Here is an 18,990-nt window from a genome sequence, read left to right as displayed (position 1 = left end):
TAGATTTGGTTGGAAAAAACATCTGAGAATAACATATAAGAATAGCTGTTTTGACAGTTTCCACTACAAATAAAAAGTAAAAGCATATATCATCCTGTTATTGAACTCTAATTAAAGGAAAAATCCTGCTCATCACCCTACTGCGTAGTCCCATTGAAATACATGTTGATAAGTGTTATGCCTGAGTCAATGGCAGTGCCTTCAATGGGAGCGTAATGAGATATTTCAAAGAGCAATCGCAATAACATACTACTGTAATATGATCACCTTGGAATAAAATAACCTCTCCTCATGCTATTACTAACAGCTTTTTCTGATGTGATAATCTTTGATTTTGGCAAAAACCTATTTCTGTGAATGCTCATCATCTGAGGTAAAATTATTATATACATGCCTACCCCGATATAACATGAATTCGGATATAACGTGGTAAAGCAGCACTCTGGTGGAGCAGGGCTTCTCATTCTGGTAGATCAAAGCAAGTTTGATATAACGTGGTTTCACCTATACCACGGTAAGATGTTTTGGCTCCCGAGGACAGCGTTATATCAAGGTAGAGGTGTAGTTAAAATTTTAACAAATGAAAATTTAAGGGTACATACAAATATGAGAGACTAAAGCCTATGCTAATATTTTGCCCTGCATATTCATATTTCCATTTATTCTGTTCCTTTTGCAAGTATTTTTGTGATATTTATACATTTGCTTTAATCCACTTAACTGCTGATTCAGCTGTACATTTTTGAATGTATTCATATTGCATGCCATTGTGCTTTAATATAGCAGAACATCTCTAGATAGTGTCTCATGCTTACTACATCTTCCCCTCATAAAATGAATTATTTTTAAATGTTTTGTTTATTTTAGAAGTCAAGAACAGTAACGTACCTGATTTTTTAAAATGACAATGAAGTGCCCACCGCTTTGCAAATGTATATTTATAAATAAATGTATCTCTCAAAGAATCACAGGAAAAAGAAAGACTAAAACGGGGGCAATACCAAACTAAACTTCCAGCTGTGAGTTTGTAGAAGAAATTAACATCTCATTGATTTTACATTTGCTACATTTTGTGAATTCGCACAATTTCCCAGACTGACTTTACCTGAACCCAGTATTCTGCCACAATGCTCCTTTGTTTAAAGAATTCTCTTTACTCCCCACGGAAGCTACACTGAATCACCTTTTGCAACAGATTGTTTTCATCCCTATTATGCCCCTCCCTCTATCAAACAGGCGCCGCAACCTCGAAAGCCACCACGTTACAAGCCCATGCGAAGGAAACACTGTAGACTCTTGGGAACACACTGTTACCAAGCCCCGCCGCCGGGGTTGAGCCTCGCTTGGCGGCCCCGTGGGCAGGGGGCTCATACGGTACATCAGACCGGGCCCTGGGCAGCTCCACGTGGCACTAGAGCCCGCCCGGAGCTTTCCAATAAGGCCCGCCGCCGCGGCCCGCCCCGTTCCCGGCGCTCTGTAGAGCTCTACTCTCCGCGCGCGGGCGGGGCGGCGGCGCTGGCCAATGGGGCGGCGCGGCGGCTAGCGGGGGAGCTGAGGTCAGTTCCGGCGCACGCTCGGTGGCTGCTGCACTCGGCGCAGGGCGTAGAGCCGAGCGCGCGCGCGGGGCGCTGCGAGCGCGCGTGGGGGGCGCAGGCTCACCCACGGAGGGTAAGTACCTGGCAGCGGGGCGCTGCCTCTCCCCGGCAGGGCGTAGGCGGGGATGGGGGGTGCTGCTGGCGCTTCGCGGCAGCGAGGAGGGGGGCGTATGAGTTGCTGGCTGAGCTGTGGGTGTTCGGGGTCCCCAGTCCCCCCTCCATGTAACCCGAGGCGGGGGCTGTCGTAGCCCCCCTTCTCTCCCCGGGGGGAGGCAGTCCCGCGACTAGGCCCCAAGCGGACACCCTCCCCATCCTGCCGTGGGGGAAGGCTGCGCCCTCCCCATCCCGCCGTGGGAGGAGTCTCCAGCAGCGGGACCTGGCGCTGCAGCCCCTAGTCCTGCTGTTCTAGCTCCTCTGATTCCGTGGGCCTCTTCTCCTCTCGTCACGGGGCGGTGGAAAGCGGTCCCCCAGCTGCGGTCCAGGCGCGGGCTGCACTCTAAGGCTGGGGGAGCGGCAGGACCTGCTGCTGCCGCACTCCGTGCTGCCCTCCCTGGGCCGGTTGGAGCATTGCCGGGATTAGTGAAAAAACCTCCCTCCTCCGATCCTCCCTTTTATTTTGTAGTCACAGACTGTGAGAAATGTCTCCTTTCCCCGAGGAAGGGATCAGGGACCTTGCTTTGAGCCTTGCAAAGTGCAGGGAGGGAGCAGGTTGTCTGCTGTAGTCGGGTCCCAGTAACATTGTTACTTGGATGCATTTCCTTGGGCACATTGGTGCAACTTCTGGCTGTTCAACAAATTTTGTGTGTGATCATGGGGTTAGCCTTTTGTAGAGCCCTTCAGACGTCTGTGACACTTACTCTGTTGCCCCAAGATTACAACTTGGTCTTTTGTCTTGATGCTGAATAGGAACTTTGGTTAGTGGTTCTGCTACTGAGGAAAGTTTAGTATGTGGCATTAATATACAAATTAACAGTGAAATACTGTAGGGGAAGAGCTGTAATAGATGATCTAAATGAAATCTTTTCTCTCTGTAATTTGTTTCAAAAGAAATTCCCCTAAGACCGTAGTAGAATGAATATATTTCCTCAAAGGATTTAAACACAAATAGTGATTTGTAATTAATATCCTGTAGGGAATAATCCTGCATTATCTCAAATTTGGCTAAATGCCTTGCAGTATATTTTTAAAAGCAAATTTCCATGCTGTTACTAAGAAGACCATCAGTGGGACTACTCGGGGTAGTAAAATGTTTCCAGGATCCGGGTCCAAGAGATACATACTTTTTAAATAGGATGCCCTTCATCATTTGGTTCTATGTTTTCTTCAATGCTGTTCCTCGTTACTGTATTCTTATTCTATTTCTTAGTATACTATTCTATACTAAGTATAGAATAGTATAATACTAAACCCTGGTTAACCAAGCTTAGAATATTGAGGGATTTTTTTAATGGGCATAAATATGTGCAACAGAAAACTCTGATACTTAATTTTAAAGGCTGGCAATTATACATCTAATCAAAAACAAGTGAAGGTATCTCTTGAGTACCTTTTTACAAAGGTAACTATAGATGCAGGAAATATTTAGCATCTCAGGGTGTGTGTCAGGTTACTGCAACAGGACTACTCTAATTTTCTGCTTGAGGTTGATAGCAGCATTTTGTATATAAGTAAATTGAGGGCCCTGATCCTTCACTGAATGATGTAGGTAGACCTCTGTAGTTCTCAGTACAAGAGTGTGGCCCTAGAATACTGTGCAGTGCGTTTACAATACATTCTTGTTGTTTTCCTGAGACAAAATATATTTAAGCTATGCTTTAAAAATACCCACAGTTTATTTTTAACTTAATATTTTGTATAATTCACTTTATAGGAGGTCCCAATAGATTGTTCTGCATATAATTCAAATGCATATAATTCAAATGGAGAGGTTTTTTTACATGAGCGCAGGATGTGAAATAATATAAAATAATTGTGTATTTTATAATAAAGGCAAGCTTTAAAAACTGGTGCATGGTTTTTGCTTTTTTAAAAAAATCTGGTTTATTGATATTATTATTTATTTTTAAAGAGAGAAAAACTTTGAACTCCACGTAATACATTAAATATTCTGCTAAATGGCTAGACGTTCATTTGGAAACAGGATATTTTCTACAACATTATTTTTGCCAAAGAAAGTTCCATTGGCAGATTTGGTGGCTCACTTGCTTTTTAGTACAATATTGTTTCTTTTAAATTTATTAGTACTTTTCTACATCTTTCGAAGATATCAGAACTGAAAACAGTATTCCAGTAGATTTATATTACAACATTATAACATTTTCAGTATTCTCTTCTCTTCCATTCTTTATATATTTAAATCTTTTGTTTGGCATATTGGCTGCTGCTGGACGAGCAGAGGTCCAAAATGATACCTTTGGATTGTATAGTCATCTGTACTTTTCTGTGCTCATTTGAGTTGTGCTGCACTTTGAAGAAACTGTTTCCTTTAGTTAACCATCTGCATTGTATCTCTGTAAATACTTTGAAGAGTATAAAGGTAAGCTACAAAGTGTCCAGTTTTTCTACATACTTTGTCATGCTGGTGTGTAGGAAACCGGCAGTATGTTGCCTCCTGAGACTGTGGATTTGCACAATTCACGGTAACTGTGTTCTGAAATATTCTCACATCTTAGTCAAACATCTATATTTCTCTTGTTTTCATTCATTCTATCCCACACAATGACAAAATGGAGCCCTTCACACCAAGATCTTCCAGATTGGACATTCAGCACTCAAGAACAACCAGTGGTGGGACTTGGCAAAGCAAATAGGGCATGTCATTAAGACATCAGATTGCTGTTTAATCTTTTTTTCTCCCAGAACACTATCTGAGTGTTTCTGTTTATATTCATTCTCTTGATTCTAATACAAATCTAATCTGAACATGGGATTTGCCACATGCTTAAATATAGGATTTCTTCTAAATGTAAGGCCTGTTCAGTTCAGAGAACTCAGTAGGGACAGTCAGCTATCTAAAATATCCCAGTTTAGTGTTTACAGTATCAAACTTTCTACTTTTAAGCTGAATAGCCCAGTTGCATGTCTATTAAATCAAAACGTTCTTAAAATAGTTTTGTTTGAAGCAAACTTCAAATCTCTCTTGTGTTCTGCTAAGGCCTGCCTCTTTGATATACTTTAGTTCATTTTTCCATATTTTGTGAAATTTGTCTTGCTGTTTTTTTAATAGCATAAGAAAACACTTGAGCTTTTAATTCTTTTGTGTGTGTGTGTGATCAAGTAATTGGCAGCTGAAGCCAGAAGGTTTTGTTTCCCTATTTGGTTGGGTGCAATTATATTGTCTATGGATGATTGCACGTAGTTTTTTTAAAAAATGCTTAGGATTGTCAATGAGAACATAAATGTTCTCTTCATCTTTGCTTTGACATACAGTTTCATTAAGATTTCAATGCTGCAGACAACATCAAAACAACTGTGTGGATGCAACACTTAAGTTTTGAAGAAAATGTATTTTAAATTTAACAGCATTATAAACATCAAGTAAAGCCCTGTATCATCATCTTCACCTGAAACACAGCAGTAGGTCTGCCATATTTATGACCAAAGGAAATAAAGACTTGGATGGAAAGTGGTTTGCTCCTGTTCAACCGTGATGAGACAGAGGTGATACGAATATGAAGAGAGACAAACCTGGATGGGACAAATAGGAATTTTCATCTAGTTATCTAATAAGGGCATATACCCTCCAATTGTCAATATGGTTAAAGCATTGGAGTTATAAAACATACTCATAGACGTCCAGATGGCTCAACAGCAGCCAACCTTTGGCTGCACAGGAGTCTGTCACTGCTTCCAGATGTGGATTTAGCTACAGTCGTTACCACATAAAACTAGATTACTACAATTTGGCTTCATCCATAAGGCTATCAGCAAACTACAGTTTTATTCAGCATATACCACCTATTCTGCTAAGTGGAGTGAACCAATAAAAGTACATAACACAGTACCATCAATTACGTTTGATTTTCATAAAAATTGAGGTGGTACTTCAAAGCCCTGGATGGACTTAAAACCAAGATATCTCTGAGAATCAATCCCTTTCCATGGCAGCATTTCCTAAGAACACTAATTGATGGAATACAGATTCAAGATCAAATGAGCTCACAGCAGTGCATTGTTTGGAAGTCATTCCCACCAAAGTTCAGGCTGACACAAAGACTTATAGTGTAAAAGTGTCCTCTTTCACATGGGCATTGCCTTTGTATGATATTACTAACTAATCCCAACATCATGCTCTTGGGGCAATTGTCCAAAACATAGCTATCTATAAGAAAGCAAAGGGAGGGGAGAGGGTGACTCCTGATGGATACGTTGCTACGCAACATCATCTAGAAATGTCTCAGTGCCTAGATACGCATTATGCAATGGCATCTACATGTATAGAAATGCTTGTACAGGGAAGATGCAAATGGATTTTACATGTTGATGTTTGGGTAGACGCTACACAGAAGGAGAGTCTATATAACTAATCTTTATTTAGCTTTGTGCATGCTTTAAGCAAAAAACTTTTTTTTATTTTTTAACATAGATCAACATTCTCACAATCTAGGCAACAGCTGAGGATCAGATTTTATTTACATGAAGTTTAAAAACCACAGGAAAAAGCTCCATTGCTCTTTGTTGTTCAAAGGATTTTGGAACTATCAGGTTGTGAAATACATTTTGTATAAGCTAATAGTGCATGGTTTGCCATTGCCCTACATCTTCTGTCCCACTGTTTGTTTGGTGATGGGTTTGTGTGTGTGTGTGTGTTTTCTTTCTTGTTTCATCTTGTGTATTCAAATTAGATTTAATCTTTTCAGGGCAGGGATAGTATGCCTATGCATAGAGCCCGGCATGGATACAAATTTATACCTGCCGATGTGGACAGCCATGGATATAAATCACTATCCATAGAACCACAGGGCTCTCCTGGAAAACCATAGCGGTGAAAGGAGCAGAATGTGGGGCCGCTGCTCCCAGGAGGCAGTGCTCTGTGCTGGCAGCTCCTCTGGTATGGCTGTACCACCCCTAGCCCCAACCATTGATGTGGGCACCATGCTAACTGGCAGCTGTCCCTCCTCACGCTCTTTGTTCAAGTGGCATGCATGCCCCCAGACAGGAGGTGCAGAGAGCTGAGTGGAAGGGACGGGAGCAGGGCTGGGGGTGGTACAGCTGCGTTGGAGGAGCTGCCAGAGCAGGGCGCTGGCTCCTGGGAGAGGTAGCCCCACATTCTGCTCCTTTTGCTGCTGTAGTTCCCAGGAGAGTCCTGCAGTTCTGTGGATATTGATTTATATTTGTGAATATGCCTTTGTATTCCTGCAGGGCTCTACCTATGCAGTAAGTAGCACAATGGAAATTTGGTTCTGACTTGGATCTTTGTGCAGCACTGCAGTACAAATAATAATAAAAAATTATATATCAACTAAATTGGTTTGTTCTTATCAGTGGTAGGATTGGCAAACTAAGCTACGTGCTTTTTTATGATTATCCAAATTTATTTTGATCGGAAACATTGGCACCGACTAAGAGAACCTTGCTCTAGTGAGGTTGAATGTTTCAAGTATTTCCAAATTGTCTAAGCCAAGGGGATTTTTAAGCTAACTCATGGTAATTAGGAATGTGATCTTGATGGATAACAAATACTCATTCAACTCTATCTTAATAGTCTTTGTAAGGGCAGGAAATTTTAGATCTACCTCTTCTTAGTTCTCAGCAGAAACAAGACATGGAAGTTGTATTCTAGTGTCCATATGATAATTTGGCTTTTGCTCTCAAATGATAGAGAGGTTTCTCTCTGCTTCCGTAACCTTATGTCAAATTTCATTAGTTTTAAAGAATTTAAAAAAATACATAGGAGAAAATTCAATAGAACACTGTATTGTGTGAATTTTATATAATGCAGATTACAGCTGCAGGATGTAAGAACTTGTGAAAGAATACATTGAGTACACTTTAAAGGTTGTATGTACAATATGCCTAATAAAGCAGAGAAACATAGATTTGCAAACTGTATTTCAACAGTCAGCTATTTTTATTATACTGCAAATATTTATTAACCAAGTAACAACAGTTTTTCAGTGTTTTTTCAATAACTGACCCAGTCTTTCACTTTTATTTTTTTAGTGCTGCAAGTTGAGAGAATCCTGTAGAGAACTGAAAATAGAGTTTTTTGGATTCAGAACTTGAAGCAACACTTATTCATAAAGATAAAATGCATACTCTCCAGAGCAGTTGCCCGAATGATAGCTAAGCAACACATTTGAGAGACTGTCACTATGAAAATTGTTTGTGTCTATTGCATTTGACTAAACCAGCAAAGAGCCGCTTGTTTTGAAATGCAGCTAAAGAAAATGAGGGAAATTTTACCAAAACTGTATACAAGCCAAGTTAATGACATAAATAATTCTTTGACTACATCTCCAAAGCAAGCCAATGAGGATGAAGCAAATCAACCAAAAGGGACTGAAGGCCAGAATTGTGTCTATCAAGTGGCTGAAGCTGAGGATAAGCTGTCATTGGTCCTTTGTATAAAGTGTAGAAGTGTGCAAAAATTTCCAGTGCATGAATTACAAAAGCATAACAAACCCAGGCAAACTGAAGACAAAAACTTCGTTTGCAGCAGTTGTAGTCTGAATACGCCACCGACTTTCCATTTTGTAGCTGACAGTGCCACTGCTATAGATTTAGAAAATCAGGAAAAACCATCCCTAAGTAAAACTCAAAAAACATTTAAAGTAAAAAACTTTCAACCAGACAAATATTACTGCGATAAATGTCGATTTTCAACAAAGGATCCTTTACAGTATAAAAAGCATGCAGTTCAACATGAGGAGATTAAGTTTGTTTGCTCCCACTGTAACTATGTATCCTACACCAAAGGAGAATTCCAACGGCATTTGGTGAAACACACTGGAACTTTTCCATATCAATGTGAATACTGTGAATATGGTGCTGTTAGACATGATTATATAGTTAAGCATACCAGAAGAGTACATGAAACAGTTACTGAGAAGGGGCCAGTGAATATGGCTACAAAGCAAGAGCAAAAGAGATCTTGCTTATCAAAGAGAAGCACTTTTTCTGACAAGCAGAAGTGTGATCAAAAAGTTCCTCTTCAGAATGAGCCTTCAGATTTATCATCAAGAACAACTTGCAGCAAAATCCAAGATGAAATGAGCAAAACAGTTTGTTTGTCTGGCGATGTAGAATGTAGCCTAGGTACAGCATCAGTCCGAGATAAAACTATATTGGAACCAGCTGAATTAAACATATATGAGAACCAAAATGTGGAAGTTGAAGTTTATTCTCCAAAAAAAGAGCCCGTACAGCCTGGAATGCCATTAACAGTGATTGCACCTTCAGAACTTGTAGTTCCTTCTAACTGCTTAGCTCAGTTATTAGACATAAAAATAGTGAATGGCACACAACAATTGGTTCTTAAACTTATTCCTCTGAAAGAAACAAGTAATAAGCCTATAAACTGCGAAGAAGAAGAACTCAGGAATCAAGGTGCAGAACAAATAGAGAAAGGAAAAAGAATAACTTCTGTTTCTCAAAATGAATTAACCACCGAAGCAACTGTAAATGTATCTAGTATTAGTAACATGTTTGCTTTAGATAATAAATACAAGAACTCTGAATGTCTTAATTCCTCCAATTCTCATACTTCAGACTGTAACTCAAATGTACCTAAGCAGGATAAATCAAAAATAAGTTGCCCTAAATCCTCAAATAAGGAAAAATATGCAAAAAATGATTTATACTGTTCTAAAGAGACTCTGGACATGTCCACATGTGCATATGCTGCTTCCTCTGAAGGTGATGGATCCCAGACTGTTTTGTTGCAGGCAGCTCAAAGGAGCAACAGTTCCTCTTCATCTCCTGCCCTTGGAGAAAAGGACATATTGCCTTTAAATGGTGATGACAAAGAATGCAGAAGCCACATCATTAGCTCTCTGGAAACACATTTATTTGATACCTGTTTAGTTAAAGAATCTTTTAAAACTTCTCAAGGAGGGGGAGAGTTCTCTTCAAATAAAAGTGCATCTTTAGAGGAATCAAGTGTTGGCTTAAGTAAACTAAACGGAGAGAACTCTGATTGTCAAAATAATCCTTTAGAAGCTTTAGAATTGCAGAATGTAGAAAATAAGGTCAGCCCTCCTGAGGGTCCTGTCATTTCATCTGTATTTTCCCTTAGCTCTGGGGCTGAAAACATCCCAGAGGGAATCAAGTGGGATAATACTGCATGCAATAAAAAGTCAACAACAATGCTGTGTAGAAAGATTGCTCAGTTGATGTCTGCTGCCGAGTGTAATGTGAAATCTACATTGGCTGCTTCACCTATGCCTGTTAGATGTTGTGCTTCTAATAAGATGCCTTTGCCTCAGGAAACTTTAGCAAACTCTGAAAAAAATGTCCCTGTTACTGAATTGGAACAATTTGCATCTTCTCTTCAAACACCGCAGAATGGTGGGATTGGTAATGAACTGTGTAATAAACAACAACCACAATCACGGTCAGCTACAACAAAAACTAAAAGTAGAATGACTAAAAACACTCACGTTGCTACTCCAGTGTTCATTCCAAAAGGGACAGTGCTGAGGGTCCTGAATGTCGCTAGGAGTGAAAACACAAAAGAAGCAGGAGATAAGAATGAAATGACTTCTGCTACGATGTGTTGCAACGAAATGTTTCTACCACGACCAGTTCCTTTCAGCATTTCTGAGAAACTAAACAGTAACTTTCCTTTGCCCAATGAGAGTGAACTTAATGAGCAGTCCAGAAATCAAAACATGTCGCTTAGGCACAGACCAAAAAGAGAGGCTAATGCAAAAAATAATAGCAAACAAAACTGTGTACTACTGCATCAAAAAAGTGATGAGCTAAGTAAGCAGAGCAAACTTACTTCGAAGGATCAGCTTCTATCTAAAAATAAGGTAAAACAAGCAAATTCCAGGGATTATTTGTCTAAGAAGAAAACAAGAAGCCACTCAGAAACCAGTGGCATTTCTGAGGCGATGCTTCTTTTGACAGCAAGACGTCTTAGGCTTGTACCTCTTAGAGAACATCAGTTGATAAAATGCCCTCGTCGTAACCAGCCTGTAGTTGTGTTAAATCATCCTGATGTTGATTCAGCAGAGGTAATTAATATAATGAAAATTGTCAACAAGTATAAAGGCAATATTGTGAAAGTCGTTTTATCAGAAAGAACGAGTCGTTGTCTTGGTGTGAAACAGTATAATAAACGGCTTACGTTTCAGAACTTCGAAACAATAAGTCAAATGAAAAAGCAAAACTTTTTAAAAATGAAGCTAAAAAAGACCCATAAAAACAGCTACCGGGTTGTGGAAACGTCACCAGCTAAAACACTGCAGTGTATGTTTAAGTGTTGGTTTTGTGGAAGGATATATGTAGACCAGGAAGAGTGGATAAGTCATGGACAGAGACATTTGATAGAAGCAACCAAAGGCTGGGATGTTCTTTCTCTTCCTCTAGAAAGCCACAAGTGAGAAACTGTCAGTTTACTGCTCTTATTTTAACATGAGTGCCATTAATTTGTTTGGAAAGGGAGACAGAAGTAAATATTTTACTGGAGGATTTTTATATTTAGCAGGTGGGAGAGTAGTAATAGGGATTACAAACTGTATGAGAAGCCAGTCTTCAGCACTAAACACTACATAGCACTCCGATGCCTGAAATAAGTGTTACGGCTGTTCCTTGCTTTTTTGAAGGAGACCTGGAAATGATATGCTCTGAAAACATTCTAGTGTAATTCTCTTCAATAGGATACTATATGCAGTAATGTTATGTTGCAAGGTCAATACAGATTTAAAATATCCAACTATATGACTAGCTTAGTGGTTCAGATATCGGGCATAAGTCTAATGAAGAGCATCTTTGACTCTATGAATAAAAAAATGTTCATCACAATTTAGTAGCAAATTAAAAAAAAAATGCCATAGAGGAAGAAACTGGTGCTGAATCTGATCAAACTCCAATTTTATGGAACAGAAGTAACTCCACTGACTTTAGTGGAGCTACACCAGTGTAAATGAGGAATTGGTGAGATCAGAATCAGACCCATTATGTGGAATGGCAATGAAAGCTTGATTCTGTGTTGTGCAGTCAGGGGCCAAGTTGTGTATTGTGCCACACAGGTGTGAAGGGGAAAGAGGACACAGGTGACTACTTACTGAGCAAGCAAGCAAGCAGGAGCTCAACTTAAAGTGCTTGAAATGAGGCCTGGCTTCTTTACTGGTTGGCATGATGTGATTCTGATGGATTGTGCTTTAATGAGTTAGGACCTGACCACACCAACGTATGCTGTAGGGCGTAATGATCAGTGCTATGTGTAATCCCATTAGAAACGTACACGTTCAGGATAGAGCCTTTAACCAGGACCCCAGCCAGCCTATCAACTAGTGCATAGATGGGAAGAACTAGCTGGAGAAGCAGACTGCTGCTTTGAAAAAAGAGAAGTTAGGTTGCAGAACTCTACATTGCCAGTACCTATCCACATTTTCAGTAGAATCTTTGTATTGACATCCTAAATGTAAAGAATTTGAACGTTAGAATCTACACCTGTAAGCCTCAATTCAGCAAGCTACTTACCAATAATAATAATAAGCACATGCCTAGGCATACTCCCATTGATTGCTGTGTGACTACTCAGTGAAGTCAATAGGGTGATTCATGTGCTAAGTGCCTTGCTGAATGAAGGTGAGTTTTTAGTGGGGAAAGAGGATGGATGATAGTGAAGTTTAATAGTTGGCCACTGACGTATAGAATTTCCTTGGTTATCTTGTCACAAATTGTAAACCATTTTATTTTTTAAAATGTCATGTACAGCAAGTAATGACTTGAGCACATATTTGCAGTCACATTTCTACAGGTAAAAAAATCATTAATTTGATGCTGGAGATGCATTATACATTTCAACTTTGTATAAATGTTTGTAGTTCCTAATTGTTAACAGTGGAAAAACACATTTTGTTAAAAAAACAAACAGACAAAAAATACAACACCTTCCACCCCAAACAACCTACTAGTCTGGGAATATTTTTGTTTTTTTATAGTCTAGAAGATGAAACATGCTTTTGATAAGATGTTCTGTATCTGTATTGAAATGTAAATACTTTGAAACTATAAAGCACATGTTGAGACTTAGGTCTAATTTACAAAAACAGTTATGTGAAACTTTGTCAGAGCATTTTGCAATACAATATTAAAATTTTCAGATATTTGGTGCTCTCAGAAGGGAGATCTTGTATTACTTTGCAACTTTTTGTATTGTAGTGAGAGGCTAAACTGTTCAGTAGAATACATTTTGTATTCTCTGTTTTTTTTCAGTAATTAAATGACAGTTCTTATTTTGAAATGGGAATTTATATTTTTTTAGATAGGTACAGTAGAGATTTTCACTGTGTTCTTTGAAGCCAAACATAATATTGTTTTAAATTGTGAAAATAGTTTCCATTTCTAAATTCTGTCATATCAGAGTATAATAAATATTGAAACTGGTAACACATGAAAAACCACTTCTGGCCAAATTCTTCCTCACTTACACTCATCAGCCCAGGCAGATGTTTGAACTGACTTAAGTTTCTGTAGAAGCTATTAAGGAAATACTTTTGAATCCTCTGTTTGTTTAAGAGATGTCATTGGCAAAATATGAATATCTTTAATCAACTTTGTATTCTTAAAAATGGTGCTGCGTGCAGGATTATAAACAGATTATAAATGGGTTTAGTAGTGTTTTTCTTTGTCTATTTTAGTAAACAAAGAAGAGTCTTTGTATCTGAATTGTTAATCTACATGTAACTGTTCTCCCTGTATTCAATTTACAAAATATAACTGTGTTTATATTAAAATGAACATTTTTAGTAAATTGAATTGTATGGTGACTATAAAAATTAGACAGCAGATCTCATGCCTCTTTCTCCTGCCAAGGATATCCAAACTCATCCCAGATGGGTGTGTCTCTAATTTTTGTTTTTTGATGTAGTATTGTCTTTGGTTAGTTTTCCTTCTGGAATTTTAATATTTTTGTGACTTGAGATAAAGTGTGTGACCCGGATTCTCTCCTGTGCTGAGCTTTCTTTGACAGAGTATGCTCCAAGAGAGAGGCTGTCTGGGAGTTGGGTATGGCTTTCTGTTTCTCAGGGCAGATCTGCACCTTGATGAGCCCAGTAGAAATTAGAATAGGGGTTGGAATACCCTATTAGGGCTCTATAACAGTTTTTTTTCCTGCATCCTGCCAGACAAGATACTCTTTCTTGTTCCTGATTTGTTAAAGGACCCGTGACTGATTCTGTTTTCTATTATATTTTAATCATCTAACCAATCTCGTGGGAAGCACGCTTGTGAGACCCACTGAGGGTTTGAGGAACAGAAGCAAGGTTTGCCCTATACATTCAAGCTGAATTTAAACTACAGAAACTGTGCAAATCTCAAATGATGTAAATATATACTATATATTACATAAGGAATTCTTTTTGTACAAACCTTTTAGTGTGTGTATTTTTAAAGTGGCCAGAATTATGCTCTAGTGCCTCTGACTATGATTTCCTCTCAAGTTTGCATAGAATATGAATTCAATGGGACTAAATGCGTGAGTAATCTTACCTCCATAAGGGTTTGAAGAATTGGGAATGAAACACAAGCCTCTGTTGCTTGAGCTAAAGAATAAATAACTGTTAGTCATCCCTAGTAGTAAGATTTATCTCATGGAGGCCAGCCCTAAAGTCTGATCCAGAATCATAGAATCATAGATTATTAGGGTTGGAATGAACCTCAGGAGGTCATCTAGTCCAACCCCCTGCTCAAAGCAGGACCAATCCCCAAATCCCTAAATGTCCCCCTCAAGGATTGATCCAGTGGTGGCTGAAGTCTGTTGAAAGACTGTAATTGATTTCATGAATATTGGATTGGTCCCCTACTGAGCAAGTGATTGGATTGTTTGTTTAAAACCCGCCTGTAGTCTGCCCCAGTAGAGAAATGATTAAACAGTAAGCACCAAGTTAGATGCAACTTTTCTGAGTTTAAATGCAGGAATATTTTGTAATGCAATTCTAATATATTACATTGTTTTGTTTCATGGATTTATTTTGTATTCCTACTAATGGAGAGGTTTTGTTAATATAAGCAATCAAACAGTTTCAGTTATCAGCAAGACAGGCAAAATATTGCTTAGAAGTTAGCTGCTTTTCATACCTTTTTTCTGCAGTTGTACTATGACATTTATTTGTACATGCAGCAACACCCTCTATTTGAAGTTTCACTTTTGTATATTTCATAATTTTAATCATGCACAGCAGAGTACAATTTGATCTAGTCTCACATAGGAGAAATCACATTTCATGGAAGTTTCTCATGAATACAATGAAGAGTTCTCATTCTTGTTGAACTCAAGTCTAATCTCCTAATTTCTACACAGATATTAAATATTAAAGTGTTTTTATTTTTACATTTATACACACAGTTGAAATCACTTAGGGTAAGAAGCATCTCTGTTCAACTTAAAAGGGTGTGTTAGGTAACATTGTTCTCTCTGGATTCCAGACTTATCCTTTCCATCAATAAGTGTAATGGGAACACATGTGTAGAAGTCAATGATTTCTTGCACAGTATCAAACTTCTGAAAAACAATAAACAATTGAACAGAGAAATGCTGAAAATCCTTATCTTCTGATATGAAACAGGTAAGAAGAACCAAAGCAATAACACATATAAGAAATAACACTCCTCCCCCCACACACTGCCACCCCATTTGATCCCCTTTGTGCTTCCAGTAGTCTTCCTTGCTTAATATCACACTGGGACACAGTAGCTTTCTTTTTTAGGGGCAGAGGGTTTTACACCCTGGGAATGTAACCTAAAATCCAGCAAACAGCAATATGTGTGTGTTTTTAAAGTGTGGCATGGCCATAAGGGAGTAAACTACTGATTTTATTTATTTATATACACTGGACCCTTGCTAGAATGCGGGATTTGAGGTCCATGCACGGTACCGCATTAATGCGGGGACCACATTAAAATGAATTGCAATTAAAGTAATTAAATTTGGGATCCATAGCCGCAACCGCGTTAGATGCAAATTCGTGCTATATAGACGAGTGTTCTAGCAAGGGTCTGGTGTATATAAAAACCCACTCACATGTTCCTAATCTGTTATTTACTGAAGTATCCAAAAAAAGAAAACAAACTGACATTCAGTGCAGAATACGTTAACTGTTGTATAATATGCTTCCTTGTCCTTCCTGAAATTTATGTCTTTTAGTGAATATATTGAGCTCATGGGTTTTAATAGCATTTACCTCCCAGCTGTTATGAGGAAAGTAAGATAAAAACATCCTAGTTTTTTTTAAACTAAGCAGTTGGGGATATCTTTTGAGGAGCTGAGCATCTCCCACCCTCATTAACTTTAATGAGATCTGAAAGTGCTTAGTAGTAACTCCCAGAAGATGCTTGGCTCATTGTATGATCGGGCCCTCAGATGAGCTCATTTTAATATACAAAATATATATGTAAATGTGTAAAGCTGTGGCTTAATTGCCAGCAAAAGGCATCAACAGAGTTTTTCCTCTTCTGCTTGTGTTCATTGCATTATGGCTTTGTACCAATTTAACTGCATGAGGTTTTAGACAAATGGTGTTGGTCATCGTGCTGCTAATAGGGCGGTAACAGTTTTCTAGGATAAATCCAAACTCTAGTCAATACATTTTTTTTTCATAAAGAGACGTAAGGCCTAATGCTGTCCTTGGATAGATGCTTAAGTGGAATCTATTCCTTCTCAGAAAACTTCCCAAGGAAAAGTATGAAAAATAACATATATGAGTATACATTAGTTAAGATCAAAACCAGTATTTGGGATGGAAAAAAATTGCTAGATTTAATTGAGTTTAAAAAAATAGGTAAAATAAATTAATCCAAAAGTGAAAGCATGCTGCAGAAAACTTCCATCAGAAGAGGGTTATCCTTTAAAGAAGTGAAGATGCGAAATTGGAGAGAGGATGGCGAAGTACAGATTTTGAATACTAGGTCTGCATCTATTTTTTTTCTGTCTCCCACATGCAAATATGGAATTCACTTAACAATATACTAATCTGTACTAAATACCTTTGAAAAGCATTTAAACAGACTGGGAAATTGCAGATTGCAATTTTACTCTAATTGTTGAAGCCTTATAAATGTTTTAACCTCTTTGAGACAAACTGAGAAGAGAATAAACAAGAAAGAGCAGCTTTGACTCCTTCTGCTTACTCCATCTGAAATGCAGAGGCAGCTCTGATGAACAGTACATGCTGTACCTGCACCCCTACCCCAGTTCAGTGCATCAGTTCCCTCCCCACTTCCCAAAGGCAGGTGCTGGTGTGATAGAAAGAGATGCTTCTTTTGGGAGTGTCTCATCTCTGCGGCTTCCCAGTGCTGCAGAGAAACTCTGGTCAATAGGAGACTTTAGTCAATCTCCATTGTTGGTTTCTGGGAAAGTTGTGTTTTTTTTTTTTTTTTAGTTTAAAAAAAACAACCATATAAAGCCAACATTAAAATGGAGGATTTAAGCCATTTCTAATAGTTATAGATTTACTTTGTTAAAACCAGCCAGTCTCGTACACTATGGTGATAAGAACTGAGAGACTATTAAAATACTTATTTTTGAAAATGGAACAGCATGTAATATGAGTACTTTTGGTGCAGATCCACAGTCTAGGGTGGGCATGTGCCCTCTGTGCACAGATTAGAACGTACTTTTAAGTTCTGACTTTTGGGTCTGTCCATCACCTGAGATGACAAGGTTGGTATCTCTACCTTCCCATGTCTATCAAATCATTGTAAGATTTTTTTCCTCAAAGTTGTTTGCATTTGTAAGATCATATAGGTCTTTCTTTTCCAATGTGCTAAAATGTCTGAAACTTGGTAGCACTCTGTGCCATTGTGTAATAGTGCTTTGTACTGCCAGTTTCATTCCATTTTTTATGAGAGTTCTATCTCCTGTTCTGGAGCCTTTTTATTTTGTCTGAATCCGTTAAAAAGAAGTCTCAAGTGTGCATCCTGCGAAAGGCAAGATGTCATTCACCAGCCTCCACTTCAGCTGGGTGGTAGTGCTTGGAAGACGGTCATCCAAAAATGTGATGCTCAGTTTACTGATTTCACTTAAACGTTCATATGGAGTGATTATGTGTGTTCATTTGTTTTTTTTTTTGACAGAAGAGGCTTTGAAAACTTAGGCAAGGTCTGGCCACAATTCCAAGTGAAGGCCAGGCCCTTCTCCCTTATGAGAGCTGAGACAAATCACAGGCCATATGCAAGGAGTCCTTGGTTCCAAGAGGTTTCAGGAAGCCTCAACAGTTGAAGAATCATACAAGCTTGAATATCTCTTTCAGGGAGAGGGAAGAAGCATCACCACTGTTCCCCTGGACCACACTGTGGTCACAGGAAAAGAGCTAGAAACTCAGATCTGAAAGAGTCAGCACTTTTAGAGTGCCTCACAACCAAGACAAGGGGCCTCCAGCAACACCTTGGTGATGAACCTTTTGAATCCGAGGGATGGAATATCTATATTCTTGGTGTGAACGGTTCCTTTAAGAGCTGAGTGCCGGCTGGAATCTACAGTGTGATTATTAAGGTATTCTTACCTCTATTTCCAAGTCTAACTCATTGTGCCTGAGCTGGGATCCCTTTCTCATTGCTAAACCTGCATCCACTGAAGGGAATCTGACATTGGAACACAGGCCTCAAAAGTGCTGTCAGATGCATAAAGTAAAAACTGAAAAAACAGTAAAAATTATTTTTAAAAAATTGCACGTCATTTGGAACCACATGGATGAAACTTTATAGGCCAGAACTGTTCTTACTTGGGCAAAATTCCTGATGGTTTAAAATGGGAATTTGAGCATTTAAAATTAGGTCCCAAATTATTCCTGTGACTTATTTGTCAGCATTTCAAGCAGTTACTATTTGAAATGAAACTTTTAATGAAAAACCTGACAAGTTAGTCATCTTTATGCTAGCTAGGTATTTTATAGGAATGGCCATACTGGGTCAGACCAAAGGTCCATCTATCCCAGTATCCTGTCTTCTGACAGTGGCCACTGCCAGCTGCCTGAGAGAGAATAAATAGAACAGATAATCAAGTGATCCTGTGATGTTGCACTCTATATGATTTTATGAAAATATGCTAATATAACTGGAATATGCTTCATGCAGAAGGTCTCTTATAAGGTATCATTACAAAGCTTATAATCTGAGTGTGATCATCCTATTTGTATAAAGGTACCACTCTTGTATCTGAAACGAGAAATATGAAATATAACTCTGAGGGCCTATTGTAGTTACGCAAAGTGTGGGCCATTAATGG

The 18,990-nt window shown here is 38.7% G+C and overlaps 2 protein-coding genes across 2 annotated transcripts in view; one reads left to right on the top strand and one right to left on the bottom strand.

The window, feature by feature from the left end:
- Nucleotides 1-1,584: 1,584 nt before the first annotated feature.
- ZNF518B (zinc finger protein 518B) lies at nt 1,585-13,504 on the top strand. Its single transcript, XM_032777661.2, has 2 exons — nt 1,585-1,668; nt 7,758-13,504. Exon 2 carries the CDS (start codon nt 7,970-7,972, stop codon nt 11,141-11,143), a length of 3,174 nt encoding a protein of 1,057 aa, XP_032633552.1. The 5' UTR covers nt 1,585-1,668; nt 7,758-7,969; the 3' UTR covers nt 11,144-13,504.
- A 131-nt stretch (nt 13,505-13,635) lies between these two features.
- Nucleotides 13,636-18,990, bottom strand: part of CLNK (cytokine dependent hematopoietic cell linker) — a 73,672-nt gene continuing 68,317 nt past the window's right edge. The window contains exon 19 of the mRNA XM_075066753.1: nt 13,636-15,270. Within this exon, the coding sequence (XP_074922854.1) occupies nt 15,121-15,270 (150 nt within the window). The 3' untranslated portion in view covers nt 13,636-15,120. The remainder of the gene's footprint in view (nt 15,271-18,990) is intronic.

Source organism: Chelonoidis abingdonii, chromosome 5 (assembly GCF_003597395.2).
Source record: "Chelonoidis abingdonii isolate Lonesome George chromosome 5, CheloAbing_2.0, whole genome shotgun sequence".
Classification (NCBI taxonomy): Eukaryota; Metazoa; Chordata; order Testudines; family Testudinidae; genus Chelonoidis; species Chelonoidis abingdonii.
The sequence above is the reverse complement of the archived record's forward strand: the minus strand, read 5'-3'. Positions and strand labels throughout refer to the sequence as shown.

Bases quoted from the DNA above. Each gene is read 5' to 3' on its own strand.
- ZNF518B (XM_032777661.2), top strand. From the start codon at position 7,970: ATGCAGCTAAAGAAAATGAGGGAAATTTTACCAAAACTGTATACAAGC.